This window comes from Sceloporus occidentalis, unplaced genomic scaffold (genome assembly GCF_023333645.1).
Source record: "Sceloporus occidentalis isolate IW3139 unplaced genomic scaffold, rSceOcc1.0.p SCAF_128, whole genome shotgun sequence".
Lineage (NCBI taxonomy): Eukaryota > Metazoa > Chordata > Lepidosauria > Squamata > Phrynosomatidae > Sceloporus > Sceloporus occidentalis.
The window spans coordinates 2240389-2267806 of record NW_028317108.1 but is presented as its reverse complement, the minus strand read 5'-3'; the positions used below and the strand labels follow the sequence as shown (position 1 = coordinate 2267806).

Here is a 27418-nt window from a genome sequence, read left to right as displayed (position 1 = left end):
ATGTTTATTAAAATTAAATGATAGATGTAATAATCAATCCATGCCTCCAATATATAAACGATCTAAAGCTGAGTCTGATGAGAGATCAATTGGTGCAATTGATCCAAAGAGTTGTAATTGTTGGTGCAATGGATGTAGAAGCTACTTTAACTAGAATGACCTTGGTAGCTTTTATAGGGTCAAAGGTGAACTATGGATAGAACTAATTTGTATTTTATTACTGAGTTACAGCATGCTCTAATGAATTTCCTGACGGGAATATAGTAGTGCCTGGCTACAGAATGTTAAATACATAAATAACATGACAACTGAAATAAACTGCACCATGCAACAGCACGGGCAATTATGGAAACTAAGAAAAAACTGTTCTGGGGAAACTAGGTAGTGTTTTTAATAGAATAGAATTTTTGGATCTTTCCTGGGTTTATACCCAAATCCCCCTTTCTTACAGCCACGCATTGACCTCCCTAAGTTCCCGCTGTCTCCCTGATGTAGCTTGTGGTACCGGTAATATTCCAGAGAATGTTACCTTGGAGGTCTTTTGCCTACGTTTCTGACCTAGTGCCCTATAATAATTTTTAAGGCCCCCCCCACCGCCACCTGCCCTTTTGTCGTTTGTACCAACGTGTGTTATGGCCACTGGATCATCTCCAGCCACTCCCAACAATCTGTCTACTCTGTCCGCAATATGTCAAACCCGAGCACCTGAGAGACAGCATACTGTTCAGCATTCTGGGTCCTGGCAACAGATTACCCTATTAACCTTCCTTATAATTGAATCCCCTACCACCAGCACCTGTCTAGCCACTCAGCGGAGAAGGCTACTCACCTGGCTGCTAGGTGAATCAACCTGTCCCAGAAATGCCTCCTCTGAGCCAATCTCCCCAGCATCCTCTGGCAAACATATGGGGGGGTGCCTAGATGAAAACAAGCCTGCTTAGCTCTGTGGTCATTACTACCCTTTGCACAACTAACCCCATTTCCACCTCCTCTACCATAAGCAGTAGGCTCTTCTCCATGTCGTCTATATCCTTCAGTTAGATCTATAATGTTGCCGAACCTGCTCACGTTTGCAACTGTGCTATGGTCCCTGGGGAACTTGCACCAAGAGCACATACCTTTTGGAAGAAATCCAGAGTTGCATATCCTGCATGCTGACTAGTGTAAATCCCACAGTATATAATATACAAAAAAATTATGCTATTTATTTTGCCTTTTAACACTTCTTTGTTTGAAAAGTCCTTCACTTAGGAGTTCTCCCTTGAGTTCATCCCAGCTCAGGTTTAGTCTGCTTTACATTCAGAAACGTAAATTGCCATTATTGTGGTAAACAGAGTCATTTGAAACATGTTTGTAGAATTTTAAAGGATAAGGGCACTAACAAAATCAGTTGCTAGGAAGGAAACGTACAAAATGGATTTTCAACGTGATTCATAGAATTTAGACTAGGATGATACACTGAGACATCTTTTACATATGCACAATAAGCAGAAGTACATCATGGATCAATATTGCATTGCTAATTGACAGAAATATAGGTATAGACACTGGAGCGGCAATATTGTTTATTAATAAAGATCAATGGCATGCTCCTGAAGTTGAACTGTAGATTGACACCAATAAAACTAGAGACTCCCAAACCACAGCAGTAATCAAAATGTTACTAAAGTGTTACAACTATACAGTATATGTTAGGGTGGGCCCCCACTGGTCACAATTTTGGATGCATTTCCCTAAAAAGAAAAGGATTGCAATAGGTTTAATACCTTTAAAAAAAAAAAAAGTCCGCTTTTCATGGTTCTTCTGTGAAACTTAGACACAGCATTTAAATTGCATCTGAAACATGGTGCTAGAGCCCTGCGCGGGACGGCTTTTTTAATCCCGCTCCCACTGATTTTTTGCTTGATCCCGCAATGTGGGTGTTCTGCTTCCGCCACATTTGTGGCCATTTACACCCACCTCCTTACCTGAACTGCGGAGTTCCCACGCAGTCCCGCAAGGCTGCCTTCTCGCTGCCTAAGGGAGCAGCGAGAAGGCATCTTTGCCGGACTGCGCCGGATTACCGGGACCTGCAGGTACAGCGCCTGACCGCCCGCTTCCGCCTGCGGCACCAGCAAGACCGCCCTCGCCCGCAATGCAGTCCTCTACATGTGCCCATCCAGAATAGTTTTAAAGCCCGTCCAGTCCCTTTTGCAATAAGAGCTAAAACAGTAGTTCAAAGGCTGGAGGAGTAAATTAAAAAGTGTAGAGAAGTAGCTGAGCATCACCAATTGTTCCAGTCGAGAAAAAGTCAGGTCATTTGTGAGGACTGCCGCATGGCTTGTTACTGAACAACCTGTACCTCGATTGGGTACACCTGCCAGGCGATCCTTCCTTCTCCCCATGACCACTGGGAACACAAAACTTCAACCGTTGGGCAAGGCTAGCGTCGGAGACAGCCGGAATCATAGCTCTTCGGGAACCTCAGTGGCACTGTAGTATATACAAGCAAAGCAATACAGTGCTTTACCGCCCTGACAAGGGCAGCACCAAGGCTTACCCCAATAACAGGACTCTGTATTGAGGTAAAACAGGAACTAACTTTATTATACATAAATCCAAGCAAAGAGATGAGATATTGCACTGCAATTAGTGTCCACCGTCTATAATTGGAAATACAGCCTCCAGGCGCCTCCCAAGTCACTGAAACTTCTGACATGCATACTTTTAGGACATCAAATATAGGCAACATGACGACAAAACAAATGCTGATGTCATGTCCAACACTCCAATGGCAAAAACAGTTAATATATTAGTGCAAACTTGTCCGGGTTCAACACCATTAATTTCAAAAGTAATGGCTGAAGAAACGGCACATTATGTATGAAGCAGCAGGCCAGGGGGTATGTATGATTTTGCTCGTAGCAGATGCAGGTTCAACGTGCTCACAAGCTTGTACAATGTCTTCAACAACTACTTCTGCAACTATATCAGTTTTACAAAAGATTTTGTCAACTTTTGGATTAGCAGTGGAGTTGGTCTCAGACATTAGATCACAATTTACTTCAAAGGAGTTTGCAACTTTTCATTAAATCAAAAGGTATCACTCATGAACTTGTGCACCGTATCATCAGACAACCAATTATCAGATGAAGCTTTTTGTGGCCATATTTAAGAAAGCTGTGTACAGGCTTATAAAGTAATCATTAACAACATTTGGGAAAATTGTGAATGATTTCCTATTTTGGTACCAAACACCACCTCAGGCAACTACAGGGAAGATACCTGCCAAGTTGATGTTTGAGAGATCAAAACCCAGACATCGGCCTTCCACAATGGCTGAAAGAGCACCTGTTTAATGAAGGAGATAAACGCTATCTGTCCTATTTTGGTGTGTTACTTTCAATAAAAGTGGTTAACACACCAAAATAGGACATAAATTCAATAACATATATATATTGTTATTGAATTTAACAGCAATCACTCCTATCATGCCCAGGTAACCAGTGCTAGAATCTGGGCATGATAGGATTGTTATTGCTATTAGCAATCATACTCATATCATGCAAAGTCAGCTAGTACATGCTAGAACCCGGGTATGCCTGGGCATGGATGCCAACATGTACTGTGTACTGAAGTAGAGCATGATCCCCTCCCTTCGGAGACTGGGCTGCAGGGCAGTATTCCTACATAACACACCTCCAAGAAGCCTTGCTAAAGAAGCTGAGGGTAAAGGTGATGGACTGGCCAAGCATGTCTCCAGACATAAACCCTATTGAGCATCTGTGGGGCATCCTTAAACGGAAGGTGGGGGAGTGCAAGGTCTCTCACATCCACCAGCTCCATGATGTCATCATGGAGGAGTGGAAGAGGACTCTAGTGGCAACCTGTGAAGCTCTGGTTTACTCCATGTCCAAGAGGGTTAAGGCAGTGCTGAAAAATAATGGTGGCCACACAAAATATTGACACGTTGGGCCCAATTTGGACATTTCCACTTAGGGGTGTATTCAATTTTGTTGCCAAGGTTAAGACGTTAATGGCTGTGTGGTGTTATTTTGATGGGGAAAACAAAATTTACACTGTTATACAGGCTGTACACTCACTACTTTACATTGTGGCAGAGTGGCATTTCTTCAATGTCACATGAAAAGATATAATAAAATATTTAGAAAAATGTGAGGGGTGTAATCACCTTTGTGAGATATTGTGTGTGTGTATATACCGTATTGGCTCGGATATAGGCCGCCCCCGTATATAGGCCGCACCCTAAAAGTTTGGTGCTTTTTTAAAGAAAAAGTTTTTTTCTTTTAAAAAAAGCACCAAAAAAATATGCTGCCCCTCTGTCCCCCCCCCCCCCCGAGATATGCTGCCACTGTCCTCCCCCCCCCCCCCCTGTGCGCGGGCCACACTCATTTTTCACTGTGAGAAAATATGGCCTTTAATAAAATATGCAGATTAAAATAAAGTAAATAAAATAAAGTAAATGACACAAAACCTTTACTTTTCCTCTCACTGATTTCTGGGCCTAAAAAGTTTTGTGACTACAAATTCAGGACTCAGGATAATTAAAAATGAAATAGTTCTATTTATTCTAGGGATGCACCAAAATGAAAATTCTGGACCAAAACATTCACGGTTCACTTAGCCAAAACCGAAAATGACCCCCAACCTTTAAAAATAATAATAAAAACTCACATTTTTAATAAAAGTAGGTAACACACCACAATTGGACAAAAAAAATTAGCAATATGACTTGGCATGATAGGAGTGGGATTGCTAACAGCAATCACACTCCTATCATACCCAGGCAGCCAAGCCAGTACATTTTGGTACAGGGTGGCTGTAAGTGATGTGCAGACCCCATACTGCTGGCAGCATCAATACACAAGGGGGGCAGCTAGCTAGGTTTCAGCATGTACTGGCTGACTTGGCATGATAGGAGTGTGATTGCTAACAGCAATCACAGTCCCATCATGCCTAGGTTCCAGCACTTACACATCCAACCAGTAAATGCTGTAACCTAGGCATGATGGGACTAGGGCTGCAACTAACGATTATTTTCATAATCGATTAGTTGGCAGATTTATTTTTTCGATTAATCGGATAAAAAAAATGAATGTAAATTTTTCATTTATTTAAAATTTAATAAACAAATTGTTAAATACAAACAGCAGAATAAAAAAAAAACTTTGATAAAATACATTTCTTGTCTTTATTTCCCAACCAGCCCCCCCCAATTTATGCACATTTGAGCCCAGGCTTGCCACGCTGCCTCCCACACATACCACTCCACACTGCCTCCCACACATACCACTCCACGCTGCCTCCCACATATGCCACTCCACGCTGCCTCCCACATATGCCACTCCACGCTGCCTCCCACATATGCCACTCCACGCTGCCTCCCACATATGCCACTCCACGCTGCCTCCCACATATACCACTCCACGCTGCCTCCCACATATACCACTCCACGCTGCCTCCCACATATACCACTCCACGCTGCCTCCCACATATACCACTCCACGCTGCCTCCCACATATACCACTCCACGCTGCCTCCCACATATGCCACTCCACGCTGCCTCCCACATATGCCACTCCACGCTGCCTCCCACATATACCACTCCACGCTGCATCCCACATATACCACTCCACGCTGCCTCCCACATATACCACTCCACGCTGCCTCCCACATATACCACGCTGCCTCCCACATATGCCACTCCACGCTGCCTCCCACATATGCCACTCCACCCCCACATATGCCACTGTGCCTGATACACCACTCCATCCTCCCCAGACATGCCACGCTGCCCTCCCCACATATGCCACTCCAGTCTACCCCCAGATATGCCACTGTGGCCCCAGATATGCCTTATACACCCTGATACACCACTCCGTCCTCCCCAGACATGCCACACTGCCCTCCCCACATATGCCTTATACCCCCAGATATGTCACTCCGTCCTCCCCTGATATGCCTTATACCCCCCAGATATCTCATAGTCCCCTCATAGCGTCACAGACCCGTTCACAGCACACTGACACCATACTTTTTTAAATAAGTACTGGGTTAATCTTCACTGCCCCCAGGATTTAGATTCCCCTTAGTTTGGCCCCCCTTTATCTCTAACTGCAACTTAAGTTAACTTTATTAAATTAATCAAATTAACCCTCAGTCCTCATCATTAAATTAACCCTAAACACCCCATTAACCATAACTACCCCTAAATTAACTCTAAATACCCCATCAAAACAACTACCCTAAATTAACCCTAAACACCCCATTAACCATAACTGCCCCTAAATTAACCCTAAACACCCCGTTAACCACAGCATCCCCTAAATTAACCCTAAAGACCCCGTCAACCACAACAGCCCCTAAATTAACCCTAAACATACCATTAACCACAACTGCCTCAAATTAACCCCAAACACCCCATTAACCACAGCTGCTCCTAAATTAACCCTAAACACCCCATTAACCATAGCTGCCCCTAAACACCCCATTAACCATAACTGCCCCTAAATTAACCCTAAACACCCCATTAACCATAACTGCCCCTAAATTAACCCTAAACACCCCATTAACCATAACTGCCCCTAAATTAACTCCCACCTCCCCTAACTTTCAGCAGCCCAAATATTAATTTTATACTTAGTTAGATGAGTGTCACAGCCATGTGGTTCTGGCCTTCTGGGAGAAGGAAGGGGGCGGGGCCAGTTGTCACAGTGATTACAGGGAGGGACTGGTAAGTAGGAGCTGCTGCTGTGAGTCACTGAAACGGATTATATAATGAGGGGTATTTTTCAGAGCGTTTGCTCTGAAAAAACCCTCATTTTATAATCGATAATAATCGATTCAACTAATTGATAATGAAATTCGTTGGCAACGAATTTCATTATCGATTTTTATCGATTTTATCGATTAGTTGTTGCAGCCCTAGATGGGACTGTGATTGCTGTTAGCAATCACACTCCTATCATGCCAAGTCAGCCAGTACATGCTGGTACAGGGTGGCTGTAAGTGATGTGCAGACCCCATACTGCTGGCAGCATCAATACACAAGGGGGGCAGCTAGCTAGGTTTCAGCATGTACTGGCTGACTTGGCATGATAGGAGTGTGATTGCTAACATCAATCACATTCCAATCATGCCTAGGTTCCAGCACTTACACATCCATTCTATCACACACACACTCATTAATTCACAGATTCATTACCTCAATCATGCATACTCATTCAAACACCCTCCCCACCCCCTTACCTGCACTGCAGCTCCTCGATGCCGCTCACAGTCTTCAGCAGAGGGCGCGGCCTCCCTCTGCGTTCTCTGGTACTGCACAGAGGATGTGATGTAATGTCACGTGAACTCTGCTGGGTTCCGGTTCCTCTGTGCAGTACAGAAGACCCTCCCACAGGTAAGTAGCAGGGCTCGAGGTGCGGACCGCGTAAGATCGGTTGCCCTGGCCCTGGGGGGGGATTTCTTAATTATCGGTCCCCCCCGCATGAGTTACTCTGCCCGGCGCCCGGGACTGCATATTCTGGGCGTCGGGCGCTAGACCCCGAATATAGGCCGCACCCCCACTTTAAAGACTTAAAGTGGGGGGGAAAAGTGCGGCGTATATTCGAGCCAATACGGTATATATATATTATAATATATATATCAATTTTGGTGTGTTAATAAAAGTGTGGGATTTTTTTTTTTTTAAAGGATTTTAAAATTTTGGGTTTTGGTCCAGAATTTTCATTTCGGTGCATCCCTGTACTAAGCCAGGTGCTGAAGTGGTAGGCCTACACCACATCAATGTTTGGCTTAGTATATAGTGATAGGGGTTATGCTGCATTATTGTCAATGTCTGGCTCAATGTATAGTGATAGGCGTTATTCTTTACCACTGTCAATGTGTGCCTCAGTATATAGTGATAGGTGTTATGCTGTACCGCCATCAATAGTTTAAGTGGGTGGGGGGCACATAAAGGATCCGCCCCAGGATTGTTATTTTATAAATTGATATATTTATTTTATTATGCAATTCTTATGGAAAATGAGGCTTGCTTTTTGGGATGACAAATTAGTTAGTCACAAAGCAAGTGAGAGGAGATTAAGTTCATTGCTGTTACATATGTTAGGATGCTACTTGAGAGAACAAAATGTTTTGTTTAGTGTGTGGGCAGAGAGGTCCAGATTCAGAGGTAGGCATTTTGGATAAAATTCCACAGAATATCCTATCTAGAAACATTGGAGTCTTCATTCTAGATGTATATTCGATCTTGATTAGTGACTTCTGAGCTTGTTGGCAACATAGCATTTCTATTTGAAGTGAATAATTGAGATGGACAAAAAGTGAACTGTTTAATCAATAATCTATACATTGTACTGATTATATTGTAACAGCAGATTCTTTCAAATATATTTTGTTAAAGTTGGCAATATAAAACACAAAATAAGGGGATGTCATCAAACATAAGCATTAATGATAACATAATAGTCATTAAATGTAATAGTAACAGCAGATGTAGATGAGGAAATGACTAGAAATATTTTTCATACGTTCCTTTCCATGGTAAATAGTTATCCATCCTTTTTATCCGTTAACTACATCATTGTCACCTGGTTAATTTTCTCCAATCTCTTAATCTCATAAATACCAGTGTTTATCTTTCTCTGTTAAATTAACATTTTATTTGAGGGGGGGCGTGGCTGGCGCTTGCCGAATATGGCCGCATGAGTTGCTAGCTCCGTGGAATCACAGAGTACCTACTGCATTTTGGGTGCTTTTTACCGATGATGGGCAAGACACACACGTCATCGTCGACGCCTAAACCCTCTGGGCACCGGGAGAAGCCTCCTCCGGCCTCGGTGAGGGCATATTTTCATAGTTTTCCGGATCGTGATCTGGAGACGCCGCATGCCAAAATGGCGTCTCCACCACCGAGCCCACGCAGCACTCGCTCGGATTCGCCCTCCTTGGCGGGATCTCTAGCACCATCTTTACCACAGCTGGATCACGCATGGCAGGAGGCAGTCAAGGACTTACCTACAAAAACTGAGATGGCTGGCTTAATTCACTCTGCCTTATCGGGCCTTCGCGTGGACCTGAAGGAAATAAAACACAACCTCTCTCATCTTGGCGACCGCGTGGCCTCTCTTGAAGATGGGCATACAAAGATTTCCACTACGGTGGATGGCTTATCCGACCAATGTACCTCCCAACAAGGTATAATATCTCGCCTCCTCCGTCAAGTCGAAGACCTAGACAATCTGGGCCGCCGATCCAACATCCGGATTCGGGGCCTACCCGAAACTGTTCTGGCTGCAGATCTGCCTTCCACCCTCCAGGCCCTGTTCAACAATATTCTCGACCAGCCTGAAGATACCCCTATCGTGTTCGATAGGGCCCACAGGGCTCTACGTCCCAGGGGTCCGGAGGATATGCTGCCAAGGGATGTAATCTGTTGCCTCCACGAGTACCGGGTGCAGGACCAGATAATGCGTCAGTGCCGTGCTAAAAAGGACATTGTCTTCCAGGGTGAGAAACTTAACATCTTTCAAGATCTCTCGCCTATCACCCTGCAGTCCAGACGGCTTCTTCGCCCTCTCACGACGGCTTTGCGAGACGCGGGTATCCCATACCAGTGGGGATTCCCATTCTCTTTGATTGCACGGAAAGGTACTCGCTCTATGATTCTCCGACAACGCTCCGATCTCCAGGAGTTTTTATCTGAGCTTAATCTACCGCCGGTCCTTCTCCCGGAATGGTTCAACGCTTCGATACCTGCACCGCGCCTGACCGACTTGACTGCATCGTGGTCCCAGTTGCCGAGACGTCAGCTCCGGTCCAAGCGTTCTGCTCGGACACCTTTGCGAAGAGATGTCCTATGAGGGCCTTGCTTTGTGCTGCTGATGCCCAGCTAGCTTATCGTCCTGCTGCCTACCTCTCCCCCCCCTGGGGAACCTGTGTCTTCCTTTTACAGATGTGCTCCGATGCCCCCTGACGAAATCCTGAGACGTCTCCCCGCGGATCTGCTGCCTGTTCCCTGGCGCCGGTCCTGGTGGTGCCGCTAGTGTCTTCTTCCTCGTCTGGCGGAGATCTTCTCCTCACCACACTACATGCGCCCCTTGAGCCGGGACCCTGCCATCCTTGTACATACATCTACGGTCTCCAGTTGTCAGGACTTATGTGAGATACACATTTTAGACGTTTCTACAATTTTTTTTCTTATTTTTACTTTATTGTTTCGGGACCTTTTACCAGGTGCGTTTTGGCGCCAGCATGCTTGAATAGTTTTTCTTGCCCCTGGAGGCTGTTATTGCTAATGGTTCACCCTGGGGGGGGGGGGCTCTTTTCGTTTGTATGATAAGCCGTTATGTATTTTTCTTTGTTCTCGTTTACATTTTATTTTGTAAAATAACCGGCCTCTGGTCCTGGCCGGTTATACCCCGGTCTTGAATTTGTCCTTCTCACACGTATATTACGCCCGCTCCCACACTACATTCCACACTTGACATGTCATTTGTAACCTATGTTTCCGTCATGTGATCTAAGGCTTCCTCTATGGAAATTCCCTGCCACACTGCCTTAAGTTCACGTGCTACGCACGTCTTCTGGTCTTTCACCGTCTGGTACTTGTCCAGTCTCCTGGACATCAAGCTCACTGGTCTCAAAGTTTTTCTGAGATTAGTTTTTTATTTGTTTTCCTTTACTGTTTTCCGTTTGGTTGTTTATTTCTGTTCTGTTCCCCGGGTATATGTGCACTTATCTACCATGTCATTTTGTGAAACGAGTCGCCTTACCACTCTGCCTAATGCCACTTGAATCTATTAAACTGGTCTCCCTGAATGTCAGGGGGTTGAATGTACCCGAAAAACGATCCAAACTTTTACTGGAGCTTCATAGGCAAAAAGTGCGTATCGCCTTTTTGCAAGAGACACATTTCCGCGACACTAAAGAACCTAAACTGACTAACCACAGATACACCTCCGTCTTTCTCTCGAGCCACCCCCATTCGAAATCCAAGGGTGTAGCAATACTCATACACAAATTCTTACCCTTTCGTTTTTGTTAGATAGTTGGAGAGATCGGGATGGCCGTTGTATCTTCGTTAAGGGGTTTCTTGGCTCGCATAAAATTACTCTAGCAAACGTATATGCCCCTAATTGCCTGCAGCCTCAATTCCTAACATCCGCGATTAAACGACTTATGGAGGTTCAGGAGGGTCTCACTATCCTGGGGGGGGGATTTCAACATGGTACTTAATCCCCCCCGTAGATTGCTCCACGGGCAGATCCCATATTACTTATGCTATACTCAATCGCCTTAAACGGCTTTTGCATTTAGCTCAACTTATTGATGCCTGGAGGACGCTCCACCCCTTCGACAGGGATTATACATACCATTCACCCCTACACAACAGCTACACACGCATTGACACTTTCTTTATTTCACATCATCATCTTCCTACTCTACACTCCTCATCAATTGGGCCTTCAACGTTTAGTGACCATTCCCCGGTCTTTATGTCTCAAACTTTCCTCCTTCCCGGTTCGGCCCTGGATTTGGCGCCTTAATGAAAATATTCTATCTAATCCTACCTATTCTTTGGATGTCACTGAACTCCTAGACAATTATTTTAAAGACAATTACACCCCAGATGTCCCTGTTCCTACGGTATGGGAGGCCCATAAGGCAGTGGTCCGGGGGAAATTTATTCAAATTGGTTCCCTTATTAAAAAACTTGCACTTGCAGAGATGCTGGATCTGATTAAACGAATTTTGGACCTTGAGCGTTCGCATAAACTCACTAGGGACCCGGCGGTCCTGACCCAACTGGAAGTTCTTCGAACTTCCTTGGCGTCTCTGACGAATGCGCAACTTAAATGCCACTTCCTCCTTACAAGGAAGAGGTTCTTTGAGTTCGGAGACAAACCGGGAAAATTGCTCGCTAGGGCTCTTCGGTCCCAGAAGGCGACCAACTTTATCCCCCGTGTTGTTTCTTCTAGGGGCAAACCCTTGTGCTCCTCTCCCCAGATTGCGGAATGTTTCCGCTCCTTTTATCAAAAGCTTTATGCCCTGCCCTCTGTCCGGGATGCGTTCCCAGATTATACGTCAGTATTGGAGTCCTACCTGGCTAAGTACTTCCCGAAAACTCTGACTGCACCTGAAATTGATTCTTTGAATTCCCCTATCTTATTGGAAGAGGTTGTCGATGCAGTTAAGTCTACCAAGCAGGGTAAATGCCCGGGACCGGACGGTCTCACGATCGCATATTACAAGAAATTTCTTCCCTTACTGGGTCCGCACTTGGTTAAGACGTTCAACGCTTTGGCGTCTGGGACGCATTTCCCATCGCAAACCAATACGGCCCATATCTCTAATTTTGAAGCCTGGGAAGGACCCCGAATCCTGTGGCAGCTATCGCCCCATCTCCCTCCTGAATTCGGACGTCAAGTTACTAGCGAAAATTTTGGCGAACAGGCTGTAGCCCCTAATTCCCTGTCTTGTACATCCTGATCAGGTGGGTTTCGTCCCGGGCAGAGAGGCTATGGATAATACTATTAGAGTTCTTGATCTCTTAGACTTCGCTGGCCATTCTTCCCTGCCGCTTGCGTTGGTCTCATTGGACGCGGAAAAGGCGTTTGACAGGGTGGCCTGGCCCTATTTGTTCTGTTTGTTGGAGAAATTGGGTCTTGGACAATGTTTTCTGACATGGATTAAGGCTATGTACCATGAACTGAAGGCTCACACTAAGGTTAACGGTCTTCTGTCGGGCCCGGTCACCCTGTTGAACGGGACGCGACAGGGTTGACCCGTCCCCGCTTTTGTTTATTTTGATGTCTGGGATTTCTGTAGCGGGTGTTCATCACAAGGTGGCCCTGTATGCTGATGACATGTTGTGCTTTGTCACACAGCCCATGTCCTCCCTGCCCCATCTACTTTCGGAGCTGGACCTATTTGGCCAGAAGTCGGAACCCCTCTGTACCGGCATTCCTCCCTCTGATGTGCAGCAACTCGGCCGTGAGTTTTCCTTCCGTATCTGCGAAGGATCATTGACTTACCTGGGTCTTAAAATCACCACTGATCCCACTCAGTTGTTGTCTCTTAACCTGTTGCCGCTCCTCAACACTGTTTCTGCGGACCTCCGCAGGAGGACTTATTCGCATATTTCATGGTTTGGCAGGATTGCCGTTTTTAAAGATGAATATCCTTCCGAGGTTTTTATATATATTCCAATCCTTGCCGATTTTTGTGCCAAAGACATTTTTCAAGAAGTGCGCTCGAGTCTTTACATATGGTCCGCGAGGTCGCCAAGGCTGGCTCGCTCGCATTTAATTCGCCCTAAACTCAAGGGAGGCATGGTGTCCCTGATCTAGAGCTTTATTGGAGAGCCTCCCACCTGCGGAGGATCGTGGAGAGGACTATAGGTGTTCCTAAGCAGTGGTTGGTGATAGAGGAGGCCCTTTTGTCTATACCCCTGAATGTCCTTCCCTGGATCCCTGGCCCGAGTCCTTGCCCGCGTATGGGTCGCTTCACGACGATATCCCCTATGTTCCAGGTAATCAGGCATGCCATGAGGGGTGGCGTAATATCGTCCACGCCTTGCCCCATGTTCCCACTGGTTCCTAACCCGGAGTTTGTCGGGATGGAAATTGCACCGCTCGCTACCTCTTCTCTCCTTTGCTCGGTTACCCCTACGCTACCATCATGTCTTCTTGGGGACTCTCGCTGTCACTGCGGAGGTTGTTTTTGCCTCCTCTGATACGACTCAGGCCCAGCGTTTCTTTTTGCACCAGCTGTGACATTTTATTTCCTCTATTCCCCGGTCCACCCTTTTGACCAGACCGTTCTCCAATTTTGAGACCCTATGCACTTTTCCGGCCGAGCCACCGCACCTCCTTTCGGCACTATATGCTATAATACTGGATTCTGTTTCGGCTGCTAAACCCTTTTTCCTCAGCCTATGGGAGAGTGATCTGGGTATTTCCCCCTCTTCGCAGGAGTGGGACAAGGCTCTACTGGCCATTCACAAGGGATCACTCTCTAGCAAACTGCAGGAGTGCTCCTACAAGGTCTTTACGCGATGGTACAAAGTCCCTGCGGACTTGCACAGGTTTATTCCTTCGGTCCTGGATGCCTGCGGGCGATGTGGAGTCGCGGGAGGTACGCTGCTCCACCTATGGTGGTCGTGCCCTCCGATCCGTTCCTTTTGGGACACGGTTTGGAGGGTCATTGAGTTAGTGTGTGCTCCTGACATTCAATTCGACCCGGCAACCGTGCTGCTGCATTTAAACCCCCTTCCCCACGCCGCGTATAAACGCTCGTTAACAGTACATTTACTTAACACTGCTAAATCAATTGTGCCGCGGTTCTGGAAGTCTCCCAATCCTCCTCTGTTGCAGGCTTGGCTTAAAAAAAAAATGTATGTGGCTCAGATGGAGGATTTAATCTGGTCCGCTAGGGGTAAAGGTCACCAGAATGATCTTAGGTGGTTTTGGTGGCATTCGTTTGTTTCGTCGCCTGATTTCCGTCTTATTTTTGGAACTCACTGTGATTCCCCATAGACAACTCCACCTTTTACGATGCTCCAATACACTAAGTTGGTGTCCCTAATGCGTGGTACATTGCTCTATCTCGCTCTCTCACACATACACCTTTTTGTTCATGTTTTTATTCCTTATGGTGACCTATGCTCTTCACTACTCTTTACGCTGCACATATACTCCCTGCGGAGCATTTTTTTATTGGTTTCTGTTACTATACGTGGCGTCGTTTTGGTTCTCTGACGCTCTCTGTGACATCGCCGTTTACCGTTTGTCCCGCGAGCTGATTGATATGCACTAGGGCTGAAACAACTAATCGATATAATCGATAATGAAAATCGTTGTCAATGATTTTCATTATCGATTAATCGAATCGATTTTTATCGATTATAAAAATTATAATCCGACCTCAAACAGAGATCGGATTATAACACTAGAATCCAGATCCCCCGCAACGCTGCAGGGGACCTGGATTCCCCTCACTGTCGGCCGGTCTCTCACTTCTGTCTCTCTCCCCCCTCCCATACATCACTCTGCCTCTCTACCCGGCTCCGTTACTGACTTCATAGAAGCCTCAGCGTAAGTGAAGGGCAGTAACGGAGGCTGTCTGTGCGCATCGTTTAGACCCCCACCGGCTGACAGAGAATCATCCTCTCTGTCTGCCGGTGGGGGTCTGCATCGCACAGACAGCCTCCGTTACTCACCTTCACTTACGCTGAGGCTTCTATGAAGCTGCAGTGAAAGTGCCTGTCAGTGGGGAGGAGTCAGAGGGGTGTATGGGAGCCACCCTCCCATACACCACTCTGGCTCCTCTCCCTCCCATACACCACTCTGGCTCCTCCCCCCCCCTCCCATACACCACTCTGCCTCTCTACCCGGCTCCCTGGTGTCTTGTGAACCTCCGTGGCTGACAGGAGGCAGAGTGGAGTATGGGAGGGGGGAGGAGGCAGAGTGGAGTATGGGAGGGGGGAGGAGGCAGAGTGGTGTATGGGAGGGGGGAGGAGGCAGAGTGGTGTATGGGAGGGGGGAGGAGGCAGAGTGGTGTATGGGAGGGGGGAGGAGGCAGAGTGGTGTATGGGAGGGGGGAGGAGCCAGAGTGGTGTATGGGAGGGGGAGGAGCCAGAGTGGTGTATGGGAGGGGGAGGAGGCAAAGTGATGTATGGGAGGGGGAGGAGCCAGAGTGGTGTATGGGAGGGGGAGGAGCCAGTGGTGTATGGGAGGGGGAGGAGCCAGAGTGGTGTATGGGAGGGGGAGGAGCCAGAGTGGTGTATGGGAGGGGGAGGAGCCAGAGTGGTGTATGGGTGAGTTATAGTGGTGTATGGGGGATATTATGAATTTCAGGGCATATAGGGGGTATAAAGCATATCGATATTAGGCATATCAGGGGGGCATAAAACATATCTGGGGGTAAAAGGTATATCGGGGCTCAGTGGCATATAGGTGGTATAAGGCATATCGATATTAGGCATATCAGGGGGGCATAAAACATATCTGGGAGTAAAAGGTATATCAGGGGGCTCAGTTGCATATCACTGGCATATAAGAGGTATAAGGCATATATGGGGGCAGAGTGGCAAGCTGGGGGTCAGATGTGCATAACCGGGGCAGTTTAAACAAGGCTTTTTTCACATAGTTTTTATTAAATATGAAAAATAGCATATGAATTAATGTTTACTAATAACTTTGTATTAAAACCTAGTTTGAGAAACACTGTGTTTGGGTTCTTGTAGCTTTTATTATTATGTCAGTAAAATAAGAAGGTGAATAGAGAGGCCATTGTGATAAAGAGATGAAAGTGTAAATTGTACGTTTTTTATTACATTATTTTAAATTGAAAAAAAATTACATTTTTTATCCGATTAATCGATCGAAAAAATAATTGGCCAACTAATCGATTATTAAAATAATCGTTAGTTGCAGCCCTAATATGCACTATGTATTCGGATGCTACTGAATTTTGTTCACTTTGTTTTTGTGACACTTCTGTCCTTTTTTACTGATGCCTGTATTACTTCTTCTCATTTGTACCTCTGAATACCGGTTTTGTACTCTCATTGTATTTTTGCAGTGTGTATATCACCTGTTGTCTGATTGCTGTTTGAATAAACGGTGAATTGAAAAAAAACATTTTATTTGAGTTTTGGTTTTAATTTAACTATGCTGTATATACTTACCCCTGACATTATTTTCTTTAGGTTAGAGATGTACAATGGCATATGTTACTCAATGACTTGTATGTTTGTTTTTGTGAATTAATTATACCAGATATTTCTTTTGCTGGTTTTCTTTTTCTTTCTCTCTTATATAATGTGAATATCCTAAGGCAAACTTTGTCATGGCTGGCAATTTTTCCTTTTTGGGGAAGGCAAGAGCCAATTCAAAGTGAATTTGCTCATTATTTGGCTATGATGCTTTAATATTGTTAACAACTTTACAAGTCTGTTTTACTTTATGAAACATGGCTTAATTATTTAATTTACAGGTTTTGAATAAAAAAAACATGAATCCACGGCATCATATGAAGAAAGAAAAGCACTGTGGCAACAGAGACTTTAACACTATTGAAGAGCTGTATCCTTTTCATTCACATACCCTATTTTCAGTTGATTTAAAGAACAGATTTAGTAGACCAAAAACATTTTAATATAATATAAACAAAGCATGTTAATGAATCAGTGAAGGGAACTGGCAAAGTTGCTTTACACGACAATATTGAGCATAATCAGAGGGCTGTGACACCCCTTTTGCTATATTGTTTTTATATTTGTATACTGTTATGGTACTTAGTACCTTTTTGCAGAAAAAAGCAGCGTAGCATGTATTCATATAATGCACAGATCAATTGTTCTATATGTATTGTAATGCTATTAAATATCATTATGCTCATGTATTTGAGAAAGGTTTGAATTGTGTTTTATCTTTGATGTACAATCTAAGTATTGTGGTAGAGACTGAAGAAGAGAACCTCCTGGATTCGTATTCCACACCTGCCAAGGTGAGTGTATGGGAAAGAGAACAAGAATTAAGTAGGGTAATAAAGGCTGACCTAGATGGATACATTGGGTAACTGGGCTGATAAATGAAAAATGAGATTCAATGTAGACAAATGCAAAATTATGCATTTTGGGCATAATAAAAATGCAAAGTATCATTTAAATGGTGTTTCTTTGCAGAAATGTAATGAAAAAGATTTGGGAGTAATTGTAGACAATAGACTTAGCGGTAGTGCACAGTGCCAGCTAGCGGATGCATAGGCAAATAAGACAGTGGCATGTATTAAAAGGAGAATTAACTCACGGGAGGAAGATATTATTCTGCTTCTTTACCCCCACCTTGATTATGCAGTTCTATTCTGGGTGCCTTTTCTTAAAAAAGACATTATGGGACTAGAGAAGGCCACAAAACTAAAAAGGGGAATGGGAAGTTTTAGTTATCAAGAGACTAGAAAAGTTACATTTGTACATATTAGAGAAACGGCGTCTTAGAGCGGATATGATGTTATATAAATATGTACAGGGCACATACAAAGGGCTCTATAAAGACCTATTCATTAATAGAACATTACAAAAGACTAGGTCACCCGCTAATTTAGTCTGAAAGCGAAGGGGAATTTTTTTTTTTTCAGTAAGGACAATAAAAGTATGGAATTCATTGTCTGAAGAGGTGGTGCTAGCAAATACATTAGATGCCTTTTAAAGGGGCCTGGATACTTTTTTAATGAAGCAGAACACAGAGGGCTATGTATGGTAGCATAGGAATTAATATTTATTTAGCGCTTGTTAATCCAAGGAGACATCATAAAAAAAAAAAAAAAAAAAAAAAACATTTTCTCTGAAAAAAACCCTCATCTTATAATTGATAAAATTGATTCAACTAATCGATAATGAAATTTGTTGGCAATGATTTTTATTATCGATTTTATAGATTAGTTGTTGCAGCCCTAGTCACTTGTGCTAGATGCTTTGAGTTGCCTTACAGACTTTCATTGGGCGACACGGTGCTGAAAACTTGAGCAACCTCTTGGTGCCCCTCTCCTCCGCGTCTAGCGCTTCCTCGGGGCTGCAAAAAAATAGCGTTTCATTTGGGGCCCCCCACCAATACCACTGTGAGCAGTCTGCAGCCCTGCGTGACGCTCATTTTCACCCCTGGTCTAGACTTTCAATCTTGGATGACTGCTTTGTCTATGAGCAACTGGTGCTTGGGGCTTTTGGTGCTGTTCCCAATGTCCTTCTGAGCTGTGCCTGTGTACTGGCCCATATGGTCCTGTATCTTGGTAAATATAATGCCTGATAGGACTTTCCATGTTGTGGGGAGGCAGGTTATTGGTTGGTAGTTTGAAGGTGTGGTACCCTTAGAGTCTTTAATTATAAGCACTGTGCTTCCTTGTGTTAGCCAGTCTGGGTAGGAGTCTGTTGCTAGCAGATGGTTCATCTGTGCTGCCAGGTGTTGATATACTGCTATCGGTTTCTTCAGCCAGTAGAAATGGACCATGTCTGGGCCAGGTGCTGTCCAGCTATTCATGTTATTGACTAACTGTTCGATGTCTGCAACTGTTGGTGGTGATTGGTTCCATCCTTCGGATTAGGGCTGCAACAACTAATCGATAATAATTGATAATGAAAATCGTTGCCAACGAATTAAATTATAGATTAGTTGAATCGATTTTTATCGATTTATAAAATGAGGGTTTTTTCAGCGCAAATGCTCTGGGAAAAAATACCCCTTGTTTAACCCCTCAGGATCATGACGTACCTGGTACGTCCTGGTTATGTCACCACTAGACCGGGACGTTCCAGGTACGTCATCCCCAAAAACCGCCCCCACATCGCCACAATCGTGGTGATCCGGGGGGGGGGGGGCGCTGCTGCTGCTGACCAGCACAGCCACTCGGAGCCCGCACCGAGCCTGTGATCACTCCCACGGAGTGATTCTGTAGGCTGAAAACGCGATTGCAGAAAAACCTGCAATCGCGTTTTCAGCTGCCACAGGCAGATTCAGGAAAGGGGGTTTAGTGTTGATTGGGTCCCCACACAAGTGTGGGGACCTGACACAACATCCCCCTGCTGCCTGATCGCTCCATGAGAGCGACAGTGCAACGTTAATTCCCATTTTGTACGGGGCTCTGCTGCAGACAAGCAACAGCAAAAACGAGCCCCCACAAGCCCTTTGACTCCTCTAGGCATGGAACCCTACAGGAGTCATCAAAGAGACTCCTCCCTGCAATGGCTGGTCTATAGACCAGCATTGCATCCCATCTGCCAGAGGCAGCTTCAGGGACAGGGGGAGAGGGTTCTTCGGTCTCCACATGAGTATGGAGACCAGCCCCAACCCTCCCCTGCTGCCTTATCGCTCCATGAGAGCGATGGTGCAGCGTTAACTCCTTCAATGCTGCGATGTGTATGACACAATCACGGCATTGCAGGGGTTAACACTTGTCCCCACAAGCTTGTGGGGACTAAATATCAGTCAACGCTGTGCTCCAATGGAGCATCAGCATTGACAGTTCAAATAAATAAAAAACAGCACTGACCTGAAAGTCCAGGGCGCTTCCAGGTCAAATGCTGTAAGTTTAGTAAATCGCCTGATGATCAGATCAGATCACTCCTGGCTAATAGGAGTGATCTGATCATTATGGCAGCCCCTGGATGACCCTTAAAAAGAGAGAGGGGTCATCTAGGGTAATTGTGGAAAAAAAATATTAATTAAAAAAATGCATTACCTGATCACTTGTTGGTGGCATTAAGTCTAAACGAGCCTGAAAACCCTAGTTGAGCACCTTGACTTGTCTACTGTTCATACACATATACTTTTATGGGGTAATTTACAGTGGGGGGCTTCCAGAATGTCCCAAATGTGATATGGGCCCAGTAAACCAATTGCTAAAAAAATTGCGCATGTTCCAGTTTTGGCCTCATAGCTTCCTCAAAAAATGCATGAACCATATATGTGAGGCCTTTTTTGAATCAGGGGATGTTGGTGAACAAAATGTGGTGTTTTCTTCCACTGTTGCACATATGCTGTGCAAGAAATTCAATGCAACATTGAAATGTATGCATTAAAAACGCAATAAAATAAATTTTCCGTGAAAATGGGCCCAGTAAACCAATTTCAGAAAATTTGAAAACGAAAATGTGCATGTTCCAGTTTTGCCCTCATAGCTTCCTCAAAAAATGCATAAAAAATGCATGAACCATGCATGTGAGGCCTTGTTGGAACCGGGGGATGTTGGTGAACACAATTTGGTGTATTATTCTGCAGTTGCACATATTCTATACAAAATATAATATGAAATCTAAAGCAACATATGCAAAAAAAAAATAAACCCCAAAAATATAAAAATACCTCAAAATTTGGCAGCAATTGGCGATAAAATCCCTGTTTAAAAAAATGTCAAAATGACCCTAGTTGTACACCTTGACTTATCTACTGTTCATAAACATATAATTTTGGGGGGATAATCAGTATCTGTGACAACTATTGCAGTTATTAAACTACCATGCCAAATTTGAAAAAAAATACATTTTAAAAGCGTGATGTATGCCTTGCAATATTTGCCCTATACTGGTCAAAATAGATTAAAATCCTGGCCATATTGGGTGGTTTCCAAATCAGGACAACTTAATGAATATATTTTGGATAATTTTTTCTCATTGGTTCAATGTGTGTACAATTTGTATGTATACAAAACTGTAAAAAAAAAAAAAAAAATCTTTTTTTTTTTTTCTTTTCATTTTTTCCCTCCACTTTTTCCTGTTTATTTCAAACAAAACAACGTACTATCCAGCTTAATATGGTTTCAAATGAAAGCCCTACTTGTGCTGTAAAAAACAATATATGATTTGTGTGGGAGCACTAATTGATAAGAGAGACATTACAGTTGAAGAAAGACATGGCAAAAACAGCTCCGGTCCTTTAGCGACACCTTAGTATCAAATCCCGGTCCTGAAGGGGTTAATAATCCGTTTCAGTGTGACTCACCGCAGTTACTACTCACAGTCCCTCCCTTCAGTCACACTGAAGATTGGCCCCGCCCATTCCCTATAGTGTCCACATTGCTGTGACACTCATCTAACTGTGAGTATAAAATTAATATTTGGGTTGCTGAAAGTTAGTGGAGGGGGGGTTAATTTAGGGGCAATTATGGTTGATGGGGTGTTTAGGGTTAATTTAATGCCAAGGACTGAGGGTTAATTTAATTAGTTTAATAAAGTTAACTTAAGGTGCAGTTAGAGGTAAAGGGGGGCAAGCTAAGGGGAATCTAAATCCTGGGGGGCAGTGAAGATTAATCCTGTACTTATTTATAAAAGTATTGTCAGTGTGATGCGAACGAGTCTGTAAATCTATGAGTGCACTATGGCATATCTGGGGGGTATAAGGCATATCTGTGGAGGAGGGAGTGGCATATCCGGGGTTTTAAGGTATACTGGGGCACAGGGCATCAGGGGGTATAAGGCATGTAGGGTATATAAGGCATATCTGGGAGGTAGTGTGGCAAGCCTGGGCTCAGATGTGCATATCTGGGCGGGCAGGTTGGGAAATAAAAACAAGAAATGCATTTTTATCAGTTTTTTTTATTCTGCCGTTTGTTTTTAACATCCTTTATTTTTTTTATCCTGATTAATTGGCCAACTAATGGATTATGAAAATAATCGTTAGTTGCAGCCCTACTTCAGATGGAGTTAGGCCCTTGTATTTCCAGTAGGTGACCCTTGTTTTTAATCTGATTTATGGGGGTAGTAGGGATGATTGTGAGGCATCTTTTGTCATCTTCTAGCATACTAGGCAATGAGCCTTGGTAATATAATATGTAGGACTGCAACAACTAATCGATAATGAAAATCGTTGCCAACGAATTTCATTATCGATTAGTTGAATCGATTTTTATCGATTATAAAATGAGGGTTTTTTTCAGAGCAAATGCTCTGAAAAATACCTCTTGTTTTATAATCCGTTTCAGTGAGACTCACAGCAGTTCCTACTTACCAGTCCCTCCCTGCAGTAACTCTGACAACTGGCCCCGCCCCTTCCTTTCTCCCGGTCCCACATGGCTAAGACACTCATCTAACTGTAAGTATAAAATTAATATTTGGGCTGTTGAAAGTTAGGGGAGGTGAGGCTTAATTTAGGGGCAGTTATGGTTAATGGGGTGTTTAGGGTTAATCTAGGGGCAGTTATGGTTAATGGGGTGTTTAGGGTTAATCTAGGGGCAGTTATGGTTAATGGAGTGTTTACTGGGGGCAGTGAAGATTAACCCAGTACCAAAATATCCCTCGTTTTATAATCCGTTTAGTGTCTGACTCACAGCAGCAGCTCCTACTTAAAGTTCTTCCCTGCGGTCACTGCCGATTGGCCCGCCCACTTCCATTTTCCAGTCCCTCCCTGCAGTCACTGCCGATTGGCTGCAAGGAGGGACAGGGAGAAAGGGGCCGGGCCAAAGTGCCAATTGGCCCCGCCCATTTACTATACCGTCGACATGGCTCAAGAACTCATCTAACTGGTGAGTATAAGATTAATATTTGGGCTGATGAAAGTTAGGGGTAGTTATAGTTAATGGGGTGTTTAGGGTTAATTTAAGGGCAATTGTGGTTGATGGGGTCTTCAGGGTTAATTTAGGGGCAGTTATAGTTAGTGGGGTGTTTAGGGTTAATTGTGGTTGATGGGGTGTTTAGGGTTAATTTAGGGGCAGTTGTGGTTGGTGGGGTGTTCAGGGTTAATTTAAGGGCAATTGTGGTTGATGGGGTCTTCAGGGTTAATTTAGGGGCAGTTATAGTTAGTGGGGTGTTTAGGGTTAATTGTGGTTGGGGTGTTTAGGGTTAATTTAGGGGCAGCTGTGGTTGATGGGGTGTTTAGGGTTAATTTAAGGGCAGTTGTGGTTGATGGGGTCTTCAGGATTAATTTAGGGGCAGTTATGGTTAATGGGTTCTTCTCTTCAGGGTTAATTTAATGCTGAGGTTAATTTAATTAATTAAAAAAGTTAACTTAAGGTGCAGTTAGAGGTAAAGGGGGGCAAACTGAGGTGAATCTAAATCCTGACGGCAGTGAAGATTAACCCCGTATTTATTTATAAAAGTATTGTGTCTGTGAACGAGTCTGCAAATCTGTGAGTGCACTATGGCATATCAGGGGGGGTATACGGCATACCTGGGGAGGACGGAGTGACATATCTGGGGGTATAAGGCATATAGGGTAAATAAGGCATTTCTGGGAGGCAGTGTGGCAAGCCTGGGCTCAAATGTGCATAACTGGGGGGGGCGCAGGTTGGGAAATAAAAACAAGAAATGCATTTTTATTAGTTGTTTTTTTTAACATCCTACGTTACTTTATTAAATAAATGAAAAATGTACATTTTTTTTTATCCGATTAATTGAAAAAATAATCGGCCAACTAATCGATTATGAAAATAATAGTTAGTTGCAGCCCTAATAATATGTTATATTTCTGAAAGCACTGTCCTCTTTTGATGTCATGGCAACATCACTTAGGTTTATGTAGTTCTATGTAGGGCTAGAGCAAGCAATGGGTGATCAGACTGATCAGCCATAGGACAAATCTGTACATGTTTTGTAGGATATACTACATCCCATAGCATGAACAGGTTAATGACAAAATGAATTTGGTTTTATACTATTGTCATGCTAACGACTCCTTTTAACCCCCTTACGACAAAGCCCGTAGGCTAACAGTTGCACTTTACAATTTAACAAACTGATATTGTACCCCATTCCTTTTTCCCATTCGTATAGGGATCACAGAAGCGAATTTTATCCACACCAGAAAATCCTCAATCCAAACGGATTTCATCTATAAATCGAAGCCCCCACCTTCTGTTCTCTCCTGCCAGCTTTTCACCCAGGTATTTCACTTGCCTTTACCTCTGTAAAAACATTCAGTGCCTTCCTAAATTCTTGAGAAGTTTATTATATTGTGTTCTCATCAGGATCACAACACAATCCAAACTTCAAATTTTGCAAGGAGTATCATTCAGCGCGGGGATTAAAAAAAAATATAAATATATATATATATATATATGTATATGTGTGTGTGTATGTGTACTACATGTCTGTAATTCAATTGGTTGTGATTATCGGTGTTCTATATAAGAACTATAAGAATACAAAATAACAGACTTAGTCTATACTACTGGTGATAATTGTTTTGTGTGCAATGGAATGTAAAAAGTGCGAGGGCATGCACAGATAATTTAGACATCAGAGTTGTGTGTGAGCTGAATTGGGAAAATTAGGATATAACATTAATGTAGTAAGTATAAAATGCTGGTGCACAGAAAGGGGAAGAGTTTAGGGCTGCAACTATTTTCATAATCTTAGTTGGGCAATTATTTTTTTGATTAATTGGATAAAAACCAATATGCATTTTTTTGTTTAAAATAATTTAATGAACACACTGGGTGTTAAAAACAGAATAAAAAACGTAATATTTACATTAACATGTTATTGTACTTTGTGCATACAACACTTTTATCTCTTTATTAAAATGCATTACTCTAATCGCCTTCTTAGAGTATTGCTATGGCATAATAAGCTATATTTTACAAGAACCCAAACACAATATTTCTCAAACTAGATTTTAATACCTATAAAGTTTTAGTGGTAAATATTAATTTACATGTAAACTATTTTTTCGTATTTAATAAAAACTCTGATTGAGAAAAATGCATTTCTTGTTTTTGTTTGCCAATCTGCCCCCAGATATGCCACTCTGCCGCCCAGACATGCCAATGCATCCCCAGACTTCCTGGTGTCTAGTGGGAGCAGCCGGTGAAAGTCTGCATTATGCATGTAGACAACCTCTGCTGCTGCCCACCACTTCTGCCGGGGCTTCTGTGACGGAGCACCGGAAGGTCATGTCATGCCGGGCAGCAGCAGCGGTTATCTGCGTGCATTGCGCAGACGTCCATCGACTTCCAGAGGAGGATCCAGGTCCCCTTCAGCACTGTGGAGCTTAGTCTTATAGTCAGACCTCTATTTGAGTGAGGTTTTTTTTTGGGGGGGGGGGGGGTATTTTTCAGAGCATTTGTTCTGGGAAAAAAAACCATCTTATATTCAAATAAATCAATTCAACTAATCAATAGTGAAAATAATTGACAACGAGTTTCATTATCGATTATCAAGTTTATGGATTGGTTGTTGCTGCCCTAAAAGAGTAGAGTAGAGTATCTCCTAATAGTGTTTCATATAATGCCAATTTATTTACATAAGCAACAGTCATGTAAAACAAATCTACAGAGAAATCTCACTAACTTAACTCAGTATTATCACACAGGGCCATTTAAGATAATTCTTAGATGGCGTAAGGAGAATTGAGAATAGTTGAGTACTGGAAATTAGTTCACACATTTAGTATAAGAGGAATAAAGATTGTTACTATGAGGAAAATTTTATGAAAAAAAAGCTTTTTATAGTTAACCGTTAACATACATAGCTGCTTTTATTATTATTAATAATAATAATAATAATAATAATAATAATATCTTTTAGTAATGGAGAGTGTATGTGTATATACATACTCACTGTTCACTTTATTAGGTACACCTTGCTAGTACAGGGTTGGACTCCCCTTTTGCCTTCAGAACTGCCTTCATTCTTCATGGCATACTTTCTAGAAGGTGCTGGAAACATTCCTCAGAGATTTTAGTCCATATTCACAGGGGTATAAATATTATGAATATATATAAATATTATAAATATGGGAGCCACCCTCCCATACACCACTCTGGCTCCCCCCCCCCCTCCCATACACCACTCTGCCTCTCTACCCGGCTCCCTGGTGTCTTGTGAACCTCCGTTGCTGGGAGGAGGCAGAGTGGTGTATGGGAGGGGGCAGAGTGGTGTATGGGAGGGGTATAATGAATTTCAGGGTAGCAGAGTGGTGTATGGGGGGTATAATGAATTTCAGACTGTCATATCTGGGGAAGGCAGAGTGGTGAATCAGGGAGTATAACGAATTTCAGGGTGGTGCAGGGCATTTATGGGGGGGCAGAGTGGAATATCAGGGTGCACAGTGGCATATAGGGAGGTATAAGGCATAAATGGGGGCGAGTGGCATATTGGAAGTTATAAGGCATATCAGGGGGCACAGTGGCATATAGGGGGTATAAGGCTTATCGATATTAGGCATATCAGGGGGGCATAAGACATATCTGGGGGTAAAAGGTATATCAGGGGTCTCAGTTGCATATCGCTGGCATATAAGGAGTATAAGGCATATCAGGGGCACAGTGGAATCTCTGGCGTATAGGAGGTTTAGGCATATCTGGGGGCAGAGTGGCAAGCTGGGTCAGATATGCATAACTGGGAGCAGTTTGGTAAATAAAAGAAAATATAAACAAGGCTTTTTTTTCATAGTTTTTATTAAATAAGAAAAATAGTTAACATATGAATTAATACTTACTAATAACTTTGTATTGAAACCTAGTTTGAGAAACACTGTGTCTTGGTTCTTGTAGCTTTTATTATTATGTCGGTAAAATAAGAAGGTGACTAGAGAAATGCCATTGCGATAAAAAGATGAAAGTGTAAATTGTACCTTTTTTTATTACATTATTTTCAATTAAAAAAAAAAATTGCAATTTTTTGTATCCGATTAATCAAAAAAATAATCGGCCAACTAATTGATTATTAAAATAATCGTTAGTTGCAGCCCTAGTTAAGACCAAGGAGTTTAGCTGCGGTGTGTGGCAAAAGGTTGTTGAGTTTCACAAAATGGGAAGTGGCTATAAGAAAATGAGAGAGGCATTGAAAATGCCTATTTCCATCAGGGCAATAATTAAGAAGTTCCAGTCAACTGGAAATGTTCTGAATCAACCTAGAAGAGGATGGTTGGATCTTCCAGCACAGACCTGGGCAAAGCACGGCCCGCGGGCCACATCCGGCCCG

General features: G+C 43.4%; 1 protein-coding gene across 1 annotated transcript in view; it reads left to right on the top strand.

The window, feature by feature from the left end:
• Positions 1-27418, top strand: part of LOC149281743 (DNA polymerase alpha subunit B-like) — a 65659-nt gene that overhangs the window by 2248 nt on the left and 35993 nt on the right. Inside the window, exons 3-5 of the mRNA XM_089499061.1 lie at positions 17005-17093; positions 17460-17517; positions 24266-24375. Of these exons, the coding sequence (XP_089355187.1) occupies positions 17005-17093; positions 17460-17517; positions 24266-24375 (257 nt within the window). The remainder of the gene's footprint in view (positions 1-17004; positions 17094-17459; positions 17518-24265; positions 24376-27418) is intronic.